The 24,487-nt window shown below is 40.4% G+C and overlaps 1 protein-coding gene across 1 annotated transcript in view; it reads left to right on the top strand.

The window, feature by feature from the left end:
• Positions 1-24,487, top strand: part of SPOCK1 (SPARC (osteonectin), cwcv and kazal like domains proteoglycan 1) — a 621,016-nt gene that overhangs the window by 489,140 nt on the left and 107,389 nt on the right. The window contains exon 6 of the mRNA XM_049873709.1: positions 3,745-3,859. Coding sequence (XP_049729666.1) covers positions 3,745-3,859 — 115 coding nt within the window. The remainder of the gene's footprint in view (positions 1-3,744; positions 3,860-24,487) is intronic.

Here is a 24,487-nt window from a genome sequence, read left to right as displayed (position 1 = left end):
CCCAGAGGGTGCCTGCACTCATGCTCTTGCTTACTCCCCCAAAAGAAATTTCTCAGAAAATGTGGGTAAAGCTTGGTTGTCACTTTAAGAGAACCTTATAAAATGTGTTTTACATTTTATATTACATAAAATATAGTCATATTCTACTATAAATATATACTATATTGTATATTATATAACATCATACAATGTATAATATGTATTTGTATATTTTATCAAAGTGTTTGATATATAAAACATTACGATGTTTGTTATATAAAAATATATGTATTGTTTATGTAACTTGTCAAGCCTAGTAGTGAAACAAAAACCTCAGAACCTCACATCCACCTTATGAAATAAAACATAACCAATTAAAAAAATATTACTGATTTTCACGATGCTTCCTGTGTGTTCCAGGCTCCTGTCTGATCCTGTCCTTCTGCCTCCCCTCTGGAGGTAACCCCCATGATGATGGTATTTGTTACTCTTTTTCTCCCTTTTTAAAGTAGCTTTTACCACATATGTACGTATCTCTAAATAGTATGTTGTGAATTTTATATAAAATTGAATTTATAGCCTTTTGAGCTTCATTTAAATGTCACATATTGTCCTCATAGGTAAAAAGCAGATCTCTGCCCTTAATACCTGGATTTTCACTGGTGCAGAAAAATATTGTTTTTTCTGGTGGTGTCCACCTGGAGTCAGGGAAGCTGCCTGGCTGCCTCCACAGATTGCCCGTAGGGGCTCTACAGGAGAGAGGATACTGTGAGCCAGCCAAGGAAGCTGAGTTACTGGAATTACAGCCCACAGGGGCTCCTAGACAAGGAGAGGTCACCCAGATGGGCAAGTGTTCTGGGTACCTGGGAAGCAGATAGACTATGCTCCAACTCCAGCAGAAGGCTAGGTTGAGCAGGAAGGCTGAAAAGCAGAGTGCTGAATGTGGAGCTCAAGGAGAGGACTCAGGAGCAGATGTGGGCAAGGATGGTTCAGGATGAACATCTCGAGTACTGAGCTCCTGCACCTGGATTCCTTGTGTAGGCAGATCGGCAAGCTCCTGGTAGCTGGAACAGAGGTTTAGAGCAGCTGAGTAAACAGCTTCCTCTTCCTCCCTCCTTTATCACTCAACAGCAATTTATTAAACACCTAATGTCGCCATGAGTTGGAATCCAGTGGATGGCAAATGGGCTTTTTTCTTTTTCTTCTTTTTATATATGCACTGCGTCCCTCCCTGGGTGATGTGAATGGTTGACATGCTCAGCTGCTGGCCAAAAAGTTGAAGGTTCTAGTTCACTCAGAGGAGCCTTGAAAGAAAGGCTGGTGATCTAGTTCTGAAAAATCACAAACTTCCAGCCAAAGCAAGTCACTTGACCAAGGCTGATGTCACTGGGGAGAGGAAGTACATTCTCCCACATGGAGGCTCTGTGCTGTACGACATGGAGATGATCGAAGCATAGGCTCTTCTTCCGGGGTCGGGGGACAGAGAATAGTTGGTAAAAGTATTAAAATTTATTACAGATATGAACAGGCAGTTATAACAACAGTATTATCATGCTTTATAGTACATAAATGTTATACTTTTGTTTTTATAAGTTTACATATAGAGAATATATTTCCCCCTCAATTAGCTTTAGAGATTCTGTTGCTAAAACATTTGAGGAACACACTAGTCTGAAAATGGAAACCCTGGTGGTGTAGTGGTTAAGGGCTATGGCTGCTAACCAAAAGGGTCAGCAGTTCGAATCCACCAGGCACTCCTTGGAAACCGTATGGGGCAGTTCTACTCTGTCCTACAGGGTTGCTATGAGTCAGAATCGACTCAACAGCAACAGACAGTAGTAGTCTGAAAACTGAGGATTGTACCAGCAGCTAACCCAGAGGAGGAGGGGGCAGGAGCTGGACACGTGTATATACACAGTGCTATTTGAGAAGAAGCTTCTGTATTTTCAACACTCCTCTTGGTTTATCTTCCATCCATTTGGGCTGTCTGCAGGCACTTCCATACAAGTAAGTTTCTTATGTGCTCCAAATCTCCCCCGTGCCACACACACACACCTCCTCACTCATAGTCATGTCCACATGGCTTTAGAAGGACACTCTCTTTCTAGCTTCATCAGTAAGTCAGTTGATGTTTGAGGCTGGGCCATGGCTTCTTTTCAGAAAGTCCCCATAACTCCTACAACCACATTGGGCACATACTAGACACCTAACAAATATGTACCAAATGGAGTTTTGCGTCAGAGGAAGCTGATACTCTGTGGGCTTCTGTGCTTGCTCTCACTCTCTCTCTGCAAGGGTAGCCAGAAACTGTATGGTGACATTGGAGTTACACAAGAGTAACTCCAGTACACTTAGACCCAGGTTTAAAGCACTTTCCCTCAGTTTGTAATTGGTATGGGGACTGAATAGTTCATCCTCTCACAATGAACCGCTCACATCTGCACTCATGTATGTTGCTTTGCGAATGCTAGTAGCCTTTTTCAAAGATATACATTTGTGTTTTCCAAGGGCAAGGACTGTATCTCCTCTTTTCTTTTGTTTAAATGATTCCCCATGGTACCTGATAAGAGCTCCGTGCACAGTGGGGGCTCAGTAAACCTTGCCTGTCTCCTCTTCCTTTGAACCTCTGCCAGATACAAAGCGTGGTCCTTGTTCCATGGGCCTTTGCAGAGGACTGGTTACACACAGGGCTTGATCTTGAGAATTTTACAGGCAAAAAAGAAGTAAACTCTCAGATAACTGGGATAGAGTAGCAAAGCTGCATAATTAGCCTCCCATCAGGATGTCTATATTCTGAAGCTCCGTCAACATGACAGAGGCCTTGTTGTGCGACCTTTGGGTACTTAGCCCTGGCTCCACCCCTTATGAGCATTATGATCTTTGTCAGGTCATTTGACCTTTCTGGATCTCAGGTTCTGCTTCCATAATGTAAGAATAAGAAAAAAATGCTGATAATCGTTGTGGTCTTCTACACTTATAAATAATATCCCCCTTCCGCGCTTATATTCTGAATCAGTTGAGACTTACAAGTAGGGAGCTGGCAGACAGCGGCTCAACTACCACCTTTGTTACTGATGAAGGATTGATAAGAGAATGTGGCTTATGGGCTTCTAATACTGAATCTCAGAATTCAGGGGACTTCTCCAGTCACCAACTAGTTAGACTACCTCAGGCATCCTTCAGCAGGGGAGAGACCCGTGTGAAATTTAGGGTTTAGATGATGGAAAAACTGCATTCACTCTTTGCTTGTCTTCCAGGGGGAAGGGGCTCAGCCTTATATGTGCCATCCAAACTTAGTGACTAGATTGTTGTTCTTCCTCCCCAGGAAGAGGGCAGAAGCAGCCTGAGTGGGATGAGGAGTGCTACATAGCAGAGCACCCTCTACACGGGAGGAAATGCAGGGAAGAAACCTTTTGCTGTGAAGTGGGAGGACTTTGTGGGCCCAGAGGACTCCAGGGATGTTAAGCTCCATACTAATAATCTTATATATTGTTTTGGTTGAGTTTATCATGTATTAAAATAAGCCTTACAGTACTTCTACAGTGTTTTAGGAGTTATCCTATGCATTGGGGAAAATACAAAAGGCCATTTCTTACCCAGTATTGTGTAAACGAGACCTTTAACTGAGATCAACTTCTTTGTTCTCTGACTTTGTCCCCTGTGAGCCTAACTGTGGCTTAAGGGACGCTGGTTGTTTCCTAGGGAAGCTGAGTAGGTATCTTTTGTGGCTGGATTCTTAGAGCCTTCTCTGTCTCTCTTTTGCAGTGCAAGTTGGAGTTCCACGCTTGTTCTACCGGCAAAAGCCTCACCACCCTCTGTGATGGGCCCTGTCCGTGTCTCCCGGAACCTGAACCACCAAAACACAAGGTGGAAAAGAATGGTGAGTGGGCCTCTCAGGAGACTCCCTGAAGGAGGTGTGGGTGGTCAGAGAGGGCTGGCATTTCCCAGAGCCATTCTGGAGAGGTGGGCTTACTTGGCAAGTACTCCAGCTTGTCTAGGGACTGACTCTAAACTGAATTGCCTTCAACAACCATTAAAAGGAAAAAGAAGAGCTGAGAGTCTGAAATAATTCTGTTCAACGAAGATATGCACTAAGTTCTTTTACAGGTCAAATTGGCTATAGGGTGGGAGAGGCAGGTTTTCAGCATCTAAGACCAGAGCTTGCCCTGGGGTACATCTTGGTTTTCCGTAAACTTTAATCTCTCAAATCTTTTGAACTTCTCAAGGCCAAATTTCAAAACAGAGACCGCAGAGATGTCACAACAGCGAAGACTATTCTCCCCCAAAAGCATTTCTTTATCAGTATATTCTGCTTGGAATTTAGCACAAAGCCAGGGGACAGATGAAAGGAGAATACCTCCCCAAGGGCAGTAGTTTCTCTGCCAAGGCCAAGAGGGGCAAGAAAGGTTGGGCTTATCTGGATGTTTTCATGATGGAGAAACTAATGTTGTCCCACTGCTGTCAGCCCTTTTTGAGCTTTCCTTAATGAGACCCAGGATAGAAGTTTGAATTTCATTTTTGTGGAACTGGGGCTTTCTCAGTTGTAGCTGGGTAGTCCATGCAAAATTGTGTGTGTGTGTGTGTGTTTGTTCAGGAGTCTCTGAGTGATGCAAATAGTTCAATGCTTGGCTACTAACTGAAAGATTGGTGGTTTGAATCCACCTGGAGACGTCTTGGTGGAAAGATCTGGCTATCTACCTCCAGAAATCAGACATTGAAAACTTGATGGAACACAGTTTCACCCTGGCACAGGTGTGATTGCCTTGCGTCATCAGTGACTCAACAGCAACTGGTTTAGTTTTTTTATTTGTGTGTGTGTGTGTGTGTGTGTGTGAGCACGTTCATGTGCCTGCTCATGTCTACAAAAAAAAAAAATTTATTATTATTTTTTTTTTCATGTCTTCTAAAGTTAGCAGCTATTTCTAATGAAGGATGATGACCAGAATGAGAATGTTTATCCCTTCCTAAGCTGCCTCGTCTTACCATGGCAAATAGATGAAGATGTTTAAGTCTAGATTTATTCATGGCAACTTCAGGAATGTTGTGTTCAAAGGCTTTTTGGGAGGTTGAACTTCAGGATGTGGAAGGACTTTGTAAACCATAGTCCACTGTGATCAGAAATAATCTCCGAAGATGATTTTTGATCATAGAAAAAGCTGGTCTGGGTGCATTTTGGCCTGATTTGTTGAAGTAACTGCAGCAGAAAATGTTAATATGCATAAGCCTCCTTGTAGTGTAGTCAAAAAATCCAAAGCCATGTGGCGTTAAGCAACTAAGAAGTCCAGAGAATTAACTTGTGTCTAGAGAGTTCTTAAGAATCTTCTTAGAAAGTTTCAATAGCCTTGAGTATTCCGATTTTTTTTATTGCTTTTATTTGCTCTTTTATTTTGAGACTGAGTGGTGCAAGTGGTTTGTGCTCAACTGCTAACCTAAAGGTTGGCAGTTCTAGCTGACTCAACAGTACTGCAGAAGAAAAGACCTGGCAATCTGCTTCCATTAAGATTACAGCCAAGAAAGAAAACCCTATGGAGCAGTTGTACTCTGTAACACATGGGATTACTACGAGTCAGAACTGACTCAGTGGCAACTAACAACAATAATAATTCTGAGGCTAGGAAGCCAAACCAAGAAAGTCATCTCTTCCAGTGTTGCTTGTAATATCTATAAACAGGGGTGAAGGCATCCCCCCTCACAGGCCTCCAAATCTGCTAAGATTTTCTGGGTTGCCATTAATAAGGCAACAGACCAGGTTCCTGGGAAGGCTTTGGGATTTTTTAAGTAAATTATAATCCTTGTCATATCTGATTAAATGAGGTTCATTCTCAGATAGGCTACTCTACCTATGGCCTTGGTTGTACCATTCATTTATGCAGTTATATAAAAACTTAGAACACATTCTTATGTAAATAACTACAATGTCATTAAAAGTAGAGACACAGAAAAGAAGTGTTGTTGAGGATTTCTGAGGTGTCAGTGAGAACAAGATTACCATTTAAAAATGTTTCATTTCAGTTTGCAAAAGCATAGGTTTCTAAATTAATGGTGAGAGGTAGATCAGGAAGAAAGAAAAGGGCTTCACCATATACCCGTCAGAAAATAGAACATTAAATGATAATAAAAAAAAAATGATAATACCAACAATATTCTAAAACAAATAACCAAAAATATATCTCCCTTATCAGTTCCTTCCTTCCCATGTAATTAATTTTTGTTTCACTGGATCTTGGGTCAACAGTTTGTCTTTATGAAGTCTTCTGCCTATGGACTGAAAAGAATTCTGGAAATACTGACTCAGTCCCTGGTATTGCTTGGCAGTTTTTTAAGCAATATCACCTTGCAAGCCTATACCAATGAGTCTATTACTTGGAGTGTCAGTAGTTCAAATCTGGAGCCATTCTTTCCATGAGGCCCTGAGACTGTCTTTCTTTGTTAAAGACCCAATTTCTAGAGTGTGACTTAAAACAGAATTTTTGAGTAAGCATGAAAGGAAGCAGAAACTACCTGTTGATGAAAACACTGAATGACTGTGGTTGATTTATTATAGCATTCAACAATATCATAGTGGAAGAGAGTAGAAAGGTATATAAAAAAAAAAAAAAAACCCAGACCAGTGGCTGTTTGAGTTGATTCTTATTCATGGTGACCCCATGTGTGTCAGAGTAGGACTGTGCTCCATAGGGTTATCAATGGCTGGTGTTTTGAAAGTAGATTTCCAGGCTTTTCTTTCAAGGAGCATCTGGGTGGACTCAAAGTACCAACCTGTCAGTTAATAGCCAAACACTTAATCGTTTGTGCCACTCAAGTGCCTCTTAGCTGTAATGCTGAACTATTTACTATGGATTTGATCAGTGTTTCCCTGGAGGATAAGAACACATTATAGGCAATGAAGGCATTGATAAATCCCCAGGGTTGTTCTATGAAATGAAACATTTAAATTAAGTACATTTAACCTGGACAAAGTTAATCAAGGGAGGCTGACCTTCCCCTTTGTTTTGACAGTTCTTTCCATGCAGCTTTCAGAATAGTTTGAGGCAGGCAGTGAGGGCTGAAATGAGGTTGTGGCAGTGGGGATGAAGAAGGAATGGGTGCAAAAGAGAGATCAGAGATGAGGTGAAAGAACTGGGCAACTTAGCTATGGGGATGGAGGGAGGAGGAAGTGTGACCATGCAGTCCACCTTACCTTACCTGTCAGGGGCCCCTTCCAGAAGCTGCAGGCAGTAGGAGTAGTGTCCACAGGCAGCCTCTTTGTCTTTGTGAGACACAACATGGCTTCTGACCTGTGGCTTCAGCAGGAGCCTTGTTTCTGGATTTATAGCAGAAATGACATTTAATAATCTCATAAATGCAGGAGTGCCAAAAATATAGCACTATTATTGTTGTTGTTGTTATTTTATCTTCAACCTTACCTCTGTTTTGGGCCTCTGATCCATCTTGTAATGAAAACATGAATGTAATCACTTCCAGGTAAATTCCATTAATTTAATGATTTAGATTTTAAATGTGGTATTCCAGGATTTTTCCTCTCTCCCTTCTCTCTAGGGTTGTATCTAAATTCTAGGAAATAGGTGGGGATTTATGGTAGAGCTGTGGTATTGATGGGTGGTGATTCCTGGTGTTGTCTGTCATTTTTCCACATCCACATATATGGAGTTCTTACAGTCTTCCGTTGTCTGGCCAGCAGTATTCATCCTTACTGCATCCAATGAGAGATCCCACCATGATTGCTGCTCATCGTGTCCTTTAAGGCCTAGACAAAGGACTGGGTCCTCTTTCTTCTCTGTCAGACTCTTCTGGGTTTACCAGCCTTCTAACAGTCCCTTCCTTGGCCCTCTGGAGCAGCCTAGGAAACTTGAGGATGCCCTTCTATGACATTCTGATGTTAATGAAGTCTGTGGTGAGGGTGCTATCCTGAAACTTGTCTCCACAGACATGCTCTGCAGACATTTCTTTTCTTATACAAAAGTCATTTTTATGAGTCTTGCTTCAAACTGGGTTTATATGGGAGCAAAACACAGGTCTTTGCTGCTAGGACTCTGCAGCCTACCTGGGGTTTCAGGATTACCTGTTCCCTGCCCAGGACCCAGACTTATGTGGGAGATGGGAGAATTATGGTGAGCAGGTCCTTCCTTGGGGACTCACCTGCCTCTACACATTCTTCTCCTTTCCAAAATCTCATCTTTGAATGTGAGTGTGGAGGGCTTGTAAGGGCAGGGTTTAAGGCATCCTCTTTCTACTCTTGCGGAGTGTTCTACTTCCCCCAGTTCCTGGTATTTTGAGTTAGGGCATTCCTAGCTCTTGTAAATAAGAAGTCTTTTGTCCCAGCTATAAGTTCCAAGAGCATATTTTGGAAGTCAAAGCCAAATACAGTAGTAAATTTTTTGTTCTTTGCATTTTCTGGAACCTCTTCTTTGATGTGCCCCTGAAGAAACAGTGGAGGGTGGGATCATCTTTTAATACCTCCTAATATTTCCTATCACTCCTCTAAATTACCTTGTGACCTTGGGCAAGTCATTTAATTACCTTGTCTTAACATCAGTCTGTCTCAAGAGTATAAAGTAATGATTGTCAAAACAAAAGGAGGGGGAGTAGTTAAAAAGAGGAAGATGCAATTGGAATCTAGATATTTATCTTGTAATGAAAATATGAATGTAGTCACTTCCAGGTAAATTCTATTGATTTAGATTTTAAATCAGATATTTCAGGATTTTTCCCCTGTCCCTTCTTTCCAGGGTTGTATCTGAATTTTAGGAAATAGACATGGGGTGGAGGCTTATGGGGTTCTGTGCATTTTTCTAAGAGTCCTCCAGGACAGATCCCTCCCCAGTTTCTCTTGGTGTATTCCAGTATCCAACAGCCAGCCCAGTCAGTAAATCATTTCTTAAATCTAACTTTAACTCTTTAGGCTCTGGGGTATTGCTGCTACATTTTCTTCTGTCCTCAGTGAAAAATGTCTGAGATACTAGAGATACTGAGATACAGGAGCAGAGAATCTAAGGAGAGGATAGAGGTCTTTTAAAATCAAAGGCTTTAAGATCCATTTTTTTTTTTTCTTGAAGGAGAAAGGGTTTTATTTAAGTAAGATCAGCACTATAAATCCAACCCATTTATAAGTTGCAAGTCAGTTAAACTGCAGAGTAGCTAGTGAAAAGTTATTAACTACAATTTTTGTAGTAAGGGGGAGAGAGGTGGGGAGCAATTGATGATATTTTGATATAAAGCAATCACAAACCAAATGGCATTTAATAAAAGGAAGGCAATCTTTTGGTAACATTTCACTTGAAACTAATCATCCATTCAGAAGTCAAGAACATCTAACACATCCTACCAAAATAGGAAAAATTGGAAACAAGATAAATATTCAATAAGGGAGGAATGTATAAATAAGTTGTTGTACAAAAAATATCTAAATATGCTAAGAAAATTGGAAATACACCAATTAAAATGAATCTTCATGAATGGGTACTAAAATGTTAAAAGACATTATTAAACATAAATTGGCTAGAACTATCTTTTTTTTATTATTAACTTTTATTGAGCTTCAAGTGAACGTTTACAAATCAAGTCAGTCTGTCACATATAAGTTAATATACATCTTACTCCTTACTCCCACTTGCTCTCCCCCTAATGAGTCAGCCCTTCCAATCTCTCCTTTCGTGAAAACTTTGCCAGCCTCCAACTCTCTCTATCCTCCCATCCCCCCTCCAGACAGGAGATGCCAACACAGTCTCAGGTGTCCACCTTATATAATTAGCTCACTGTTCATCAGCATCTCTCTCCCACCCACTGTCCAGTCCCTTTCATGTCTGATGAATTGTCTTCGGGATGGTTCCCGTCCTGTGCCAGCAGAAGCTTTGGGGACCATGACCACCAGGATTCCTCTAGTCACAGCCAGACCATTAACTATGGTGTTTTTATGAGAATTTGGGGTCTGCATCCCACTGATCTCCTGCTCCCTCAGGGGTTCTCTATTGTGCTCCCTGTGAGGGCAGTCATCGATTGTGGCCGGGCACCAACTAGTTCTTCTGGTCTCAGGATAATGTAGGTCTCTGGTTCATGTGGCCCTTTTTGTCTCTTGGGCTCTTAGTTGTCGTGTGACCTTGGTGTTCTTCATTCTCCTTTGCTCCAGGTGGGTTGAGACCAATTGATGCATCTTAGATGGCTGCTTGTTAGCATTTAAGACCCCAGACGCCACATTTCAAAGTGGGATGCAGAATGTTTTCATGATAGAATTATTTTGCCAACTGACTTAGAAGTCCCCTTAAACCATGGTTCCCAAACCCCCGCCCTTGCTCCGCTGACCTTTGAAGTATTCAGTTTATCCCGGAAACTTCTTTGCTTTTGGTCCAGTCCATTCCAGTTGAGCTGACCTTCCATGTATTGAGTATTGTCCTTCCCTTCACCTAAAGCAGTTCTTATCTGCTAATTAATCAGTAAAAAACCCTCTCCCTCCCTCCCCGCCTCGTAACCACAAAAGTATGTGTTCTTCTCAGTTTATACTATTTCTCAAGATCTTATAATAGTGGTCTTACACAGTATTTGTCCTTTTGCCTCTGACTAATTTCACTCAGCATAATGCCTTCAGGTTCCTCCATGTTACGAAATGTTTCACAGATTCGTCACTGTTCTTTATCGATGCGTAGTATTCCATTGTGTGAATATATCACAATTTATTTAGCCATTCATCCGTTGATGGACACCTTGGTTGCTTCCAGCTTTTTGCTATTGTAAACAGAGCTGCAATAAACATGGGTGTGCATATATCTGTTTGTGTGAAGGCTCTTGTTTCTCTAGGGTATATTCTGAGGAATGGGATTTCTGGGTTGTATGGTAGTTCTATTTCTAACTGTTTAAGATAACGCCAGATAGATTTCCAAAGTGGTTGTTACATTTTACATTCCCACCAGCAGTGTATAATATTCCAGTCTCTCCACAGCCTCTCCAACATTTATTATTTTGTGTTTTTTTGGATTAATGCCAGCCTTGTTGGAGTGAGATGGAATCTCATTGTAGTTTTAATCTGCATTTCTCTAATGGCTAATGATCAAGAGCATTTTAAGATCCATTTTTAAACTAGGCAGTACATCTCCCCCTCCTAACCTGAGCATCTCCCCACCCCACCTTATTGCCCTCTTTCATGGAGACAAGTCACTTCCTCTTGGCCAGGGCTTGGCAGCTTTGTTCCTGGTGCCATCCATCCATCTAGAGGAGGGACTTGGAGCTTCCTCATTGCTGAGGTGAGAATTTTGCAGAGACACAGAATGTCAGATTTGGAAGGTTCTCATTTACCCTCTACCATTTTTATGCCCTGTTGAAGGACTCCCTCGCTTCCTTGAAGGTACTTCAGCTTTTCCCATCATGATCGGAGAAAGCCAAGGAAGTGGAGCCTTAGCTTCCAGAGTGACTCCATTTGTATGCTTTATGTATTGGGTACCACGTTAGATTGGGGCAGTGGTGGCTCCGTGGTAAAATTCTCACTTTCCATGCAGGAGATCCAGGTTTGATTCCTATCCAATGCACCTCAAGTACAGTCACCACCTGCCTATCAGTGGAGGCTTATGTGCTGCTGTGATGCTAAACAGGCTTCAGCAGGTCTTCCATACTAAGACAGGCTAGAAAGAAAGGCCTGGTGATCTACTTCCAAAAAATAAGCCAGTGGAAACTCTGTGGGTCACAATGGTCCAATCCTGTTATGCTCACGGAGTCACCATGAGCCAGGGGCTGACTCAGTGACAGGTAACAACACCACCACATTAGTTTACATCTCTAGGAAAAGAGTTTGACTATCAGTGATCCTTGTTCAGTCACCATTTGTCAGAAGAGAAAACTAGAGGCCTTTTGAGAGAAGAAACGTACCTAAGGTCAGATAGTTCGTAGGGCAGAGCTCGAATTAGTGCCTGGGTCTGCTGACCTGTAGTCTGGTGCTTTTGTTCCTAGTATGTGTGCAACCTGAGGTCACAGTCAGCAAGTTTGCAGCCTGACGATGGTGAAAGGTCTGTAGCTGAGCTTGACGAGAATTAGATTTAAATTCTCTCGGGATTGAAGCCACTTCCCTGAATCTTGATGTGTCAACCATCAGGCAGAATATGTCATTGTGTTCCTCACAACCAGTGATGTTTTGAATGGCATTCTATAGAATCTTTTCTACCCTTTACCCCAATATTTCCAAATCATCTGGAGGAGGGAGCTGAGCGGATAGGACTATCTTTCCTCCTTTTGGCACCGATTCACTTTTGGAGAGGGGATGTGGGTCTGGCCAAGCAACCTAAGAAATTCTGGAGAAGTCGGTGATCTGTAATCTTTTATTGGCCTGCTGTGTGCTTGGAGATAGGGGTAGGACAGGGGCATGTGTAGTTCAGGTGGGGAAGGAAAGAGTGGTGCAGGTTTCTCCAGCAGGGTGTGCTAAAGAGGAAATAAAAACTTCCCTCCAGCTGAGCTATTTGGAACAGTAGAAAAATAGTCTAAAATGATTTTCTTTTTCTCAAATGGTGTTTTCCACCTGAGGGCTAGATTCTGGGGAAGAAAGTCCAGGGTTGACAGACGGTTGTCTAATTCCATTACTTATCACAAGTGGAGTTCGGGAAATGTGTTTAAATGGGAACAGGAGGTGGTGCAAAAGACGTGGGGTAAGGAGTTCCTTCTTGCTGTAATGTCTCAATGGAAAAATCCTCAAAGAATCCTGCTGCAGAGGCTCCCAGCAAAATGGAGATTTATCTTTCCATCCAGGAAAGAACATTTTTCTTTAATGCCTATTGTATAACAGGGTGAAGGCCTCGGGCTTGCAAAACTTGCAATTTATATTAACCTTTCCACACCCATTCAGCTTCATTCACTTAATATTCAGTATGACATTATGGTCAGAAATTAAATGTATAAAGGACCATTTAATTTTTAGGGCCTAGCTATTCCAGGGTCAGTGAAAAAAAGGAAGACCTTCAACAAGATGGATTGATACAGTGGCTACAACAATAGACTCAAGGATAGCAAAGATTGTGAGGATGGCACAGGACCGGGCAGTGTTTTGTTCTGTTGTACATAGTGTCTCTATGAGTCAGAGCTGACTCAACAGCACCTAACAACAACAACAACAAAGCTATTCCACATGTTATGACCTTAAAAAAAAAAAAAAAACAACTTGAGAATTGAATTGTCAACTGCATCAAAGAAGAAAAACTCATTCGTCAGGAGTCCGAGGTAACTGCTAACTTTAGCTTTGAACTCAGGTTCTTCTGTGAGTTCAGCCCTGAGAAAGCGGATCAGGTTTTCCTGGTCATCTGAAGCCTGCTTGGTAGCAACTGATGGGGGAAGCTAAAGACAAACAGAGAGAAAAGGGTAAATGGAGGCAGAGGGTGGCCTGGATCATAGTTGGGGTCCAGAGAAAGGGGGCAGAGCTAGAACTTAGTGGCTTTGATAATTCACCCAAACAGCATGCTTCTCCCACTCCTCTTCTTTTTTTAAAATTACAAATTAACACACATTCTTATATAAAATCTAAATGTTATGGCAAAAGTACTGCATATTCCCAATTCTGTTAGCATTTTGTTGCGTGTGCCTCCGATTACTTTATATACACGTATACTAACTTACTTTTAAGTTGTATTCATCTAAAACTGGGATCATATTCTGCATAGTACTGCCTCTTTTATATATCATAGATATGTTTTCGTGTGAGAACACATAAATCTGTCTATATACCTGTCTGTCTATCTACCTTTCACCCGCAGCTGTCGCAAATGTCCCCTTGAATTCCAGTCTTAGAGAACCACGACTCAGAATTTCTACTTGGGTGTTTCGTAGGCATAAAGAAACTTAACATGTCCAAAATCAAACTCCTGATCATTCCCCCAAATCTACTTCTTCCCCCTGCAGTATTTTGCCAGCTTAACTAATGGTGGTTCAATACTTCGATTTGCCCAAATTAAAAAAAAAAAATCCTCTCTTTCTCTCACACGCTACATCTAATACATCACCAAATCACGTTGGCTCTGCTTTCAGACTTACTTTCAAATATAACAATTTCTTATGACTTACGTTGTAACCGTGTTAGTAGTCTAAGACACTCATCTTTTGCCTGCATTATTTTAACAGCTTCCTAATTGACCTTCCTGCCCCTACATTCTCTTCCGAGCATCATAGTCAAAGTGATTTTGTAAAGTGTAAGTCAGATTTTGTAAACCTCTCTTCAAGACTCACCAAGGCCTTCTTACCTTATTAAGGGGAAAAGTTAAAATCTTTTCTCTAGCCTGCGGAGGTCCAAAATGATCTGGTCCCCTGATATGTCTCTGTTCCCATCTTTGCTACTGTACCCCTTGCTTACTCAGCTCCAGGCACACAGGCTTGTGCAGGGTCCCTCAGACATGCCCATCGTACTACTGCCTCAGGGCTTTGCACTGGCTGTTCCCTCAGCCTGGACCATTCTTCCCCATACGTCCATGTGGCTTACTCTGTCAGTCATCTTGAAATCTCTGCACAAATGTTACTTTCTCAGGTATCCCTCCCCGACACTCCCTATCCTCCTTCCCTACTTTATTTTTCTCCATGTGTTTATTACCTTCTGACATATTAGATAATTCACTTACCTATTTTATTTATCGTCTGCCTCTCCCAACTCCCTCTCACCGAAGTTCCATGAGGGATTTTTGTCTGGGTTCTCAGTAATTATTTGTCAAATTATTAAATGAATCTCCTTCATTCTTTCGAAAGGGCTGTCCATTATATGAATATGCCATAATTTACAATGTTTAAAATATTTTCAAAATGATTTATTGTGACAGGAAATAATTTGGGTGAGGTGCTCCCTATATGTACTGTGCAAAGCACTTCATGGGGTGCCTAGATGGCTCAAACGATTAAGTGCTTGACTATTAGCCAAAAGGTTGGTGGTTTGAACCCACCTAGAGGCACCTTGTGGTGCAGTGATTAAGAGCTACAGCTGCTAACCAAAAGGTCAGCAGTTCAAATCCACCAACCGCTCCTTGGAAACCCTGTGGGGCAGTTCTCCTTTGCCCTGTAGGGTTGCTATGAGTCAGAATCTCGACAGCAATGGTTTGGTTTTTCTGTTGTTGTTTAGAGGCACCTTGGAAAACTGACGATCTGCTTCCAGAAGGTCACAGCCTTGAAAGCCCTGCACACATGGGGTCACCATGAGTCAGAATCGACTCCATGGCAACTAACGACAAGCACTTTATATTTGTTTAATTCCTTTAACAACCAAATTGTTTCAGCTTCAATGCTGGTGTGAAAATTTGAGATTTGGAGCAGTTCAGTGATTTGCCTAAAGCCACACAGCTAATAAATGATACAACAGGGATTTGAAGTTGTTTCTAGAATCTATGCTCTTATCCCAACATTATGCTGTGTTCATAACCTAAACTGAATGTCCATTGAAAGGGCAGGCTTCCTATGGAAAAAGAAACACACACACGTTAAATTAAATTTTACCCATGTTTTTTTTAGTACTCAGAGAATGCAGCCGTCAATAATATCATATCCCTTTCTGATGGGATGTTCCCAAGGTGAGAGAATTAACATCCTCATTCATTTTCCTCTCATTCTTTCTGCAAGCATGTTTATCAAAACCTGGAATGGACTTATTGTTCACCACCATATTATGCTTTTCTCATAGCTACAAGTTTCCAATCTAGCTCCTTAAAGATAAAAATTCATTTGTAATCTGTCCTGAAGTTGACTGTTTTTCCATTGCCCTGCTATCTATTGCTTTGAAAAGGAAAAACAGCATTATAATAAAAAGTAAATTGAAACTATAATTGGAAGAAATCAAGTGGCTGCCACCGCACAAATTCAGCAGCTTGATAAAATCTCTTTCCTAGATCCAGATCAGAGTGGGAGCCTGGGCCCTTGGCAGGGAGGGAAGCAAAGGAAGGCGAGCACCACTCTTTAACAGGTGTTGCTGTTGTTCTTGTTAGTTGCCACTGAGTTGATTCTGACTCATGGCGACCCCATGTGGGCAGAGTAGAACTCCGTAATGTTCTCAGGGTCTTCCCAGGCACCTTTGAGTGAGTTCAAACCACTAACCTTTCAGCTAATAGTCGAGTGCTTAACTGTTTGTGCCACTCAGGGATTCCTTTAATAGTAGTAGTGAGAATCAAATGTGCTCAATAAACCTGGTACATATAGTTAAAGCTTAAAACATATCAGCTGTTTTCTTCATCATCATTATCATCATGTTTTTTTTTAAACTTAAAGTGGCAATTAGACATGAAGCGGACAGAAATATCAGTTTGATTATTTAACATGAGGATAGTATAGCAATGCCAGATAAAGCTCAGAATAAGCAGTTGGTTAAATATATATTAATAAATATTCAGATCATTTGGGACCATAACCAAAACCAAAACCAAACAACAACCAAATCTCTTCAGTGTGAAGAGACCAAGGGAGAAGAGGGAGCTGAGAGATGTTTTCAAATCATGACAACATAATTAAGGTGAAACCTTGTCTTGCTCTCCTAATTTTGTAAAAGTAGCCTTCACAGCCCTTCTTGCTTAAAAAGAAGGAGCTTTGGTGTAAGAGAAGGCAGACCTATTTACACAGCAGGGATTCCACTGGTGAGTCTCATTATTTCAAGATCTAGAATGAGTTAAAAGGAGAAATAGCTTTAACACAGTTTTGGTTAAGTTCTGGGAGGCGGAGGCACAGTGATACTGGGGACAGAGGTAACTGTGGGGGCCTGCTGAACATGAAAATCCACACTTTCACATTTCCCAGTGATGTATTAGCAGGTCTTATTGGGGGCAGGTCCTTCATGCTTGACTAAGTATCACCATGTAAAAGGACCTGTATAAAAGAAACCAATATAGCCCTCCTGTTACATATCCGCCTGGGCTTTCCAGAAAGACAATTATCTGTGCTTGTATCTTCCTACTCTAGATAAAAACCAAAACCAAACCCATTGCCATCAAGTGGAATCCGACTCATAGTGGCCCTATAGGACAGAGTAGAACTGCCCCATAGGGTACTCCAGGATAGAGAGTATCAATTTATTTTGGCCTCCTTGACCTGACTACATTTTGTCCAGGTTTGAGTCTCCTAAATGGCTTTTACCACTATGTCGTATGTGGGGACTGGTGAGGCTAACAATAGAGTGTGTTGTCTGGTTCTCATCCTAGTAAGGGATGAGAGTGTAGCCCCAGCTTCAGAAATCATACAAGCAAGGGATGGTCATCTCGTGAAACCGGATTTAGAAGATAAATGTGAAAGACCAGAAAGTGAATGCCAACAGGGAGTTTGATCGGAATTCTGATCATGTACCAGTGCACATGGCCAAGAAATGCTTCCAAAAAGTTACTTGCAAAAAAGTACTTTAAATGAAAAATCTTGCTCCAATAAATTTGAAAACCTAGATAAAATGGACAAGCTCCTAGAAAAGCACTACCTACCTAAACTAACACAAACACAAGTACAAATCTAAACAGACCAATTACAAAAGAAGAGATTGAAGATGTCATTAAAAAAAACTGCCAACAACAACAAAAAGCCAGGGACCAGATGGCTATCCTGGGAAATTCTACCCAACATTCAGAGAGAAGGTGACACCAATTCTATTCAACCTCTTCAAAAACATGGAAGAGGAAGGAACACTACCAATCTCTATGCAGTCAGAATAACTCCGATACCTAAACGGGGCAAAGACATCATAAGAATAGAACATTACAGACCCATATCCCTGATGAACATAGATGCAAAAATTTTCAACAAAATTCTAGTCAACAGCATTTAGCAACCTATCAAAAAAATCGTACACCATACTCAAGTGAGACTGATATCACGATTACAAGGGTGGTTCAACATTAGAAAATTAATCAATATAATCCACCACATAAATAAAACAAAGAGAACCATATGATCATATCAATTGATGGAGAAAAGGTATTTGATAAAATTTAACACCTTTTCCTGATTTAAAAAAAAAAAGAAAAAACTCAGCAAAATAGGAATAGAAGAGAAATTTCTCAACATAATCAATGACATGTATACAAACCAATAGTCAATATTATACTCAGTGGAGAAAGACTGAGGGCCTTCCCATTGAGAAGAACAAGACAGGGATGCCCGTTATCACCACTCATGTTCAATGTTGTACTGAAAGTCCTAGCCAGAGCAATAGGCAAGAAAGAGAAATAAAAGGTATCCAAATCAGAAAGGAAGATGTAAAACAATCTCTGTTTGTAGATGGCATGATCCTATACAGAAGACTAAAGATTCAAAAAAAAAAAAAACTGCTGGAACTAATAATAGAAGAATTTAGCAACATTGCAGGGTACAAGATCAACACAAAAAAAAAATCTATTGAGTTTCTTTACAATAACAAAGAGTACTCTGAAAAAGAAATCAAGAAAACAATACCATTTATAATCCTTAGGAATTAACCTAACCAAGGACATAAAAGACTTATACAATGGATATTATAAAACGCTACTATAGGGTCGCTATGAGTCAGAATCGACTCGACCGAATTGACTCGACAGCAATGGCTTTGGTTTGTTTTATGAAACTAAAAGAGACCTACAAAAATGGTAAGACATCCGATGGGCATGGATTGGAAGACTTGCTGTTAAGTGCTGTTGAATCGGTTATGACTCATAGCCACCTTGCATACAACAGAATGAAATACTGCCTGGTCTTGTGCCATCCTCACGACTGTTGCTATGTTTGAGCCCATTGTTGCAGCTGCTGTGTCAGTCTATCTCCTTGAGGGTCTTCCTCTTTTTCGCTGATCCTCTCCTTGCCAAGCGTGATGTCCTTCTCCAGGGATTGGTGCCTCCTGATAACATCTCCAAAGTACATGAGATGAAGTCTCACCCTCTTCATTTCCAAAGAGATTCTGGGCATACTTCTTCCAAGATAGGTATGTTCCTTCTTCTGGAAGTCCATGGTATATTCAGTATTCTTCACCAGCACCATAATTCAGAGACATCAGTTCTTCTTTGTTATTCCTTGTTCATTATCCAGCTTTTGCATGCAAATGGGGTGACTGAAAATACCCTGACTTGAGTCAGGCTCACCTTAGTGTTCAAGGTGACATCTTTGCTTTTTAACACTTTTAAAGAGGTCTTTTGCAGCGGATTTGCCCTATGCAATATGTCGTTTGATTTCTTGACTATTGCTTCCATGGACGTTGATTGTGGATACAAGTAGGAGGAAATCCTTGACAACTTCAATATTTTTTCCATTTATCATGATGTTGTTATTGGTCCAGTTATGAAGATTTTTGTTTTATGTTAAGGCCTAATCCATACTGAAGTCTGTGGTCTTTGACCTTCATCACTAAGTGCTTCAAGTTCTCTTCACATACAGCAAGCAAGGTTGTGTCATCTGTATATTACAGGTTGTTAATGAGTCTTCTTCCAATCCTGATGCTGCATTCTTCTTCATAAAGTCCAGCTTCTCGTATTATTTGCTCAGCATACAGATTGAATAAGAATGGTGAAAGGATACAACCCTAGCACATACTTTTCCTGATTTTAAGCCATACAATGTCCCTTTGTTCTGTTGGAATGACTGCCCTTTGGCCTATGTACAGGGTGCTCACGGGCATAGTCAAGTGTTCTGGAATTCCCATTCTTCGCAATATTATCCATAATTTGTTATGATCAACACAGTTAAATGCCTTTGCATAATAAAGAAAGCACAGGTAAACATCTTTCTGGTATTCTCTGCTTTCAGTTAAGATCCATCTTACGTCAGCAATGATATCCCTCATTCCACATCCTCTTCTGAATCCAGCTTGAATTTCTGGAAGTTCTGTGCCGATGTACTGCTGCAACTGTTTTTGAATTATCTTCAACATAATTTTATTTGCACATGATATTAATGATAGTGTCTGATAGTTTCCACTTTTCATTGGATCACCTTTCTTTGGAATGGCATGAATATGAATCTCTTCCAGGTAGCTGTCTTCCAAATTTCTTGGCATAGACAAGTGAGCATCTCTAGTGATGCATCTGTTTGTTGAAACATCTCAATTGGTATTCCTTCAGTTCCTGGAGCTTTATTTTTCACCAATGCCTTCAGTGCAGCTTGGACTTCTTTCTTCAGTGCCATTAGTTCTTGATTATTTGCTACCTCCTAAAATGGTTGAACGTTGACCATTTCTTTTTGGTACAGTGACTCCATATATTTCTTCTATCTCCTTTTGATGCCTCGTGTGTCGCTTAATATTTGGCCCATAGTATCCTTCAGTATTGTAGCCTGAGGCTTGAATTTTTTCTCCAGTTCTTTCAGCTTGAGAAATGCCGAGCTTGTTCTTCCCTTTTGGTTTTCTAACTCCAGGTCTTTGTACATTTCATTATAATACTTTGTCTTCTGGAGCTGCCCTTCGAAATATTCTGTTCAGCTTTTTCACTCCATCATTTCTTCCTTTTGCTCCTCTGACAATCTTTTTGGTCCTTTTTTTTTTTCTGTCTTTTTAATGACCTTTTGCATTCTTCATGTATGATGTCCTTGATGTTGCCCCACAACTCATCTGTTCTTCAGTCATGAGCGATAAATGCATCAAATCTATTCTTGAGATGGTTTCTATATTCAGGTGGGATATACTCAAGGTTGTACTTGGGCTCATAAGCATTAGTGAGATGAAATGGACTGGTGTTGATCTTTTGAATTGGACAATCATTTGGTCTACTATGCTAGAAATGATAAAGTGAAGAGGAATTGTGTCACATTCATCCTCAAAAGAAACTTTCGAAATCTATCCTGAAATCCAATACTGTCAATGGTAGGATAATATCCGTATGCCTACAAGGAATACCAGTTATATATAACTATTATTCAAATTTACGTACCAACTGCTAATGCCAAAGATAAAGAAACTGGAGATTTTTACCAACTTCTGAAGTTGATCAGACATGCAGTCAACATGCATTGATAATTACTGGTGATTGGAATGCGAAAGTTGGAAACAAAGAGGACGAATCAGTAGTTGGAAATGACGGTGAAGATCTCATGATAGAATTTTGCAAGTTTAATGACTTATTCCTTAGAAATACCTTTTTCAACAACGTAAATAGTGACTGTGCATGTAGACTTCACTGGATGGAATACACAGGAATCAAATTGACTACATCTGTGGAAAGAGATGATGGAGAAGCTCAACATCATCAGTCAAAACAAGGCCAGGGGCTGAATGTTGAAAAGACCATCAATTGCTCATATGCAAGTTCAAGTTGAAGCTGAAGTATATTAAGACAAGTCTACAAAAGCCAAAGTACAACCTCGGAAGACTTAATATAGTGAAAATGTCAATTCTGCCTAAATCGATCTATAGATACTGTACAATCCCAGTATAAATCCCAACAACTTTCTTTACTGGAGTGGAAAAATTAATAACCAACGTCATATGGGAAGGAAAGGAACCCTGAATAGCCAAAATTATATTGAAGGAAAAGAACAAAGCAGGAAGCCTCAGACTCCCTGATATCAAAACATACTATACAGCAACTATAATCAAAATAGTCTGGTATTAGTTCAACAACAGACACCTAGACCAGTGGAACAGAATTGAGAATACAGAATTAAACTCAGTCATCTATGGACAACTGATTTTTGACAAGGGGTCAAAGTCCATTCAGTGGGGGGATAAACAGAAAAATGAAACAGGACCCATACCTCACAGTATATACAAAAATTAACTCAAAATAGATCAAAGACCTCAGTGTTAAACCTAAAACCATAAAATTCCTGGAAGAAAACATAGGGAGAAAAGTATGGGACCTGATCTTTTGTAAAAATAGAAAAACAAACATAGCAACAAATGCACAAATAGAAGACAAAATAAATGGAACCTCATAAGAATAAAAAACTTATGCTCATCAATAGACATCATCAAAAGAGTAAAAAGAAGCTACAGACTGGGAAAAAAATCTTTGGAAACAATGCATCAGATAAGGGTCTAATCCCCAAAATTTACAGAAAACTTCAACTCAACAACAGAAAGACAAACAACCCAATTATAAAATGGGCTAAGGACATGAACAGAAATTTCGCCAAAGAAGACATACAAGCAGCCAACGAACACATGAAAATATGCTCACAATTATTAACCAAGAGAGATGCAAATCAAAACTGTAATGAGATACCATCTCATTCCAGCTAAAATGGCACCGATTAAAAGAACTGTAACAAGTGTTAGTGAGAATGTGGTGAGATTGGGACCTTTATTCATTGCTAGTGGGACTGTAAAATGGTGCAACCACTGTAGAAAACAGTATGAAGCTTCCTCAAAAAACTAAAAATAGAACTACCCTATGATCCAGCAGTCCCTCTCCTAGGGATATACCCTAGAGACCTAAAAGTAGTGACACGAACAGGTATATACACTCCTATGTTCATTGCAGCTTTATTCAAAATAGCAAAAACAAAAACAAATGGAAACAACAGAAGTGCCCATCAGTGGATGAATGGATAAGCAAAATGTGGTACATACATACAATGGAATACTATGTAATCAAAAAGAACAATGATGAATCCATGAAACATAACATGAATGGACCTGGAGGGCATAACACTAAGTGAAATAGGTCAAGCACATAAGGACAATTATTGTATGATCCCTCTTTTGTAAGAAGACAAGCATAAATATATAAAAAAAATAAAGAGACCAATATTCAATGGTGGTTACCAGGAGGAGGGGGCAAAGGAGGGAGAAATGTGCTTTAGATCGTAAATACTTGTTATTTTTGGTGATGGGAAAAGTGGCACCAAATATGGGTGCAGGGAGCATAGCATGACCAAAATAAATGATGCTGCAGAGAAGTGCTCCTGTATCCTGCCTCTCTGACTTAGGAAAAAGGTTCAAGGTGTCTCAGGAACAAAATATTTTTCCTTGACTATAGAAGTGTAGTAAGTATTCTTTAGAACATTCTGTTCAACTCCAGTGTTTTCCTGGGGCTCTCATGAGAACATTTCTAGGCAAAGGAGGTAGTATCTGGAGATAGTAAGAGTTTGTTCTAATTCTGGTACAAGAATCATACATACTTCTCTGTTGTGAGATAGTTGGATTAAAACCTGATTATCGCTGTTCCCAATGTGAAACTTGTCTATTCCAGAACAATGTAGTAAATTAAAATAACGTTGATCTTTTTTTTTTTTTTAACTTCATATACCTTATTCATTAAGGTCTCTAAGCTCTATTTAAAACTTAAAGCGTAACACCCTGAGAACTGATTTTTTTTCCCTCTAAAATTAAGGACAGCAATTGAGTCTGGAGGGAGTGAATAATTTGTCTTCATCCATGCTTCCATCCATCCATCCATTCATTTGTTCAGCACTTATTAAGTGCCTACTTTGTGCCCAGGTCCTGTGCTATTTCTCCCTTAAGTGGGATGCCAAGAACACTTAGGCCAAATACATCAGTAATGTGTTTTTTATTTGTCTGCCTATGGAGTTCACTTGTGTCCCAAGGTAACGATTGCCTAGAACTAGGTTGTTTTCTACCTCTACATAAAGTTGGATTTATAAGTCCAGGACTACAAAGTTTTTTTTGTTTTGTTTTCTGAGTACTATGCTATAATTTTGGCCTGCTACTGGCCTGTGCATTGTAGTTGCTGTGGTCCAAAGAGCAGCACTTTACCCCATGTGGTTGAGACAAGGAAATTAACTTAAAAATATAGGCGTATTATTACATTTTAGACTTTTTGCTAGATTGTGACCTCCTTATCCCTAGCATGAAGCCCTGATGGCATAATGGGTGAGAGTTCAACTGCTAACCAAAAGGGTTGGCAGTTCAAATCCATCAGTTACTCTTTGGAAACTGTATGGGATAATTCTACTCAGCACTATTGGGTCGCTATGAGTCGGAATCGACACGATGGCAACAGGTTTTATCCCTAGCATAAGGTGTGTTGAATGAATGGACACAACTAAGTAAAAATCTTAATTTTTATAATATCTGATATGCATTTCATTAGAGCAATATTTAAATAAATAAATATCCGAGCTAAATTTAGTACCTTTCTGTCCTCTCTGCTATGAGTTATTATTTGTTCTGTACATGGTTATACACTGGCTATACGCTGCCTTCCAAAAGAAATCAGAGATCTAGATTCAGTCTGGGCAAGTTGTAGCAGACACTGCAAGTTGTCTATTCAATATCCATTCAATTTGGCTTTGTTTGAGGCAGGAGTGCATCCAGCTGCAGTCTCATCTTCCCAGTCTCCCTGGGAGCTGTGGGTGTGAGCCTGTGATTCAGTTGTGGCCAGTGAAATGCGGGTAAAATTTCTGAAGATTTCTGAGAAAGCTTTTGCTTTCATGGTGAATGGGGACAGGCACCAGCTGTCCTTCCCTGCAGAGGTTTGTGTGGAACTGCAGCAGCCATTTTGTGACTGTGAAATGACAAGCCTCAGGATTAAAGACTCTGCCTATTCGTCTGCGGTCTTAAACGCTAGCAAGCGGCTGTCTGGGATGCATCAACTGGTCTCAACCCACCTGGAGTAAAGGAGAATGAAGAGCACCAAAGACACAAGCTACTGTTGAGCCCAAGAGACAAAAAGGG

Source organism: Elephas maximus, chromosome 2 (genome assembly GCF_024166365.1).
Source record: "Elephas maximus indicus isolate mEleMax1 chromosome 2, mEleMax1 primary haplotype, whole genome shotgun sequence".
Lineage (NCBI taxonomy): Eukaryota > Metazoa > Chordata > Mammalia > Proboscidea > Elephantidae > Elephas > Elephas maximus.
The sequence above is the reverse complement of the archived record's forward strand: the minus strand, read 5'-3'. Positions and strand labels throughout refer to the sequence as shown.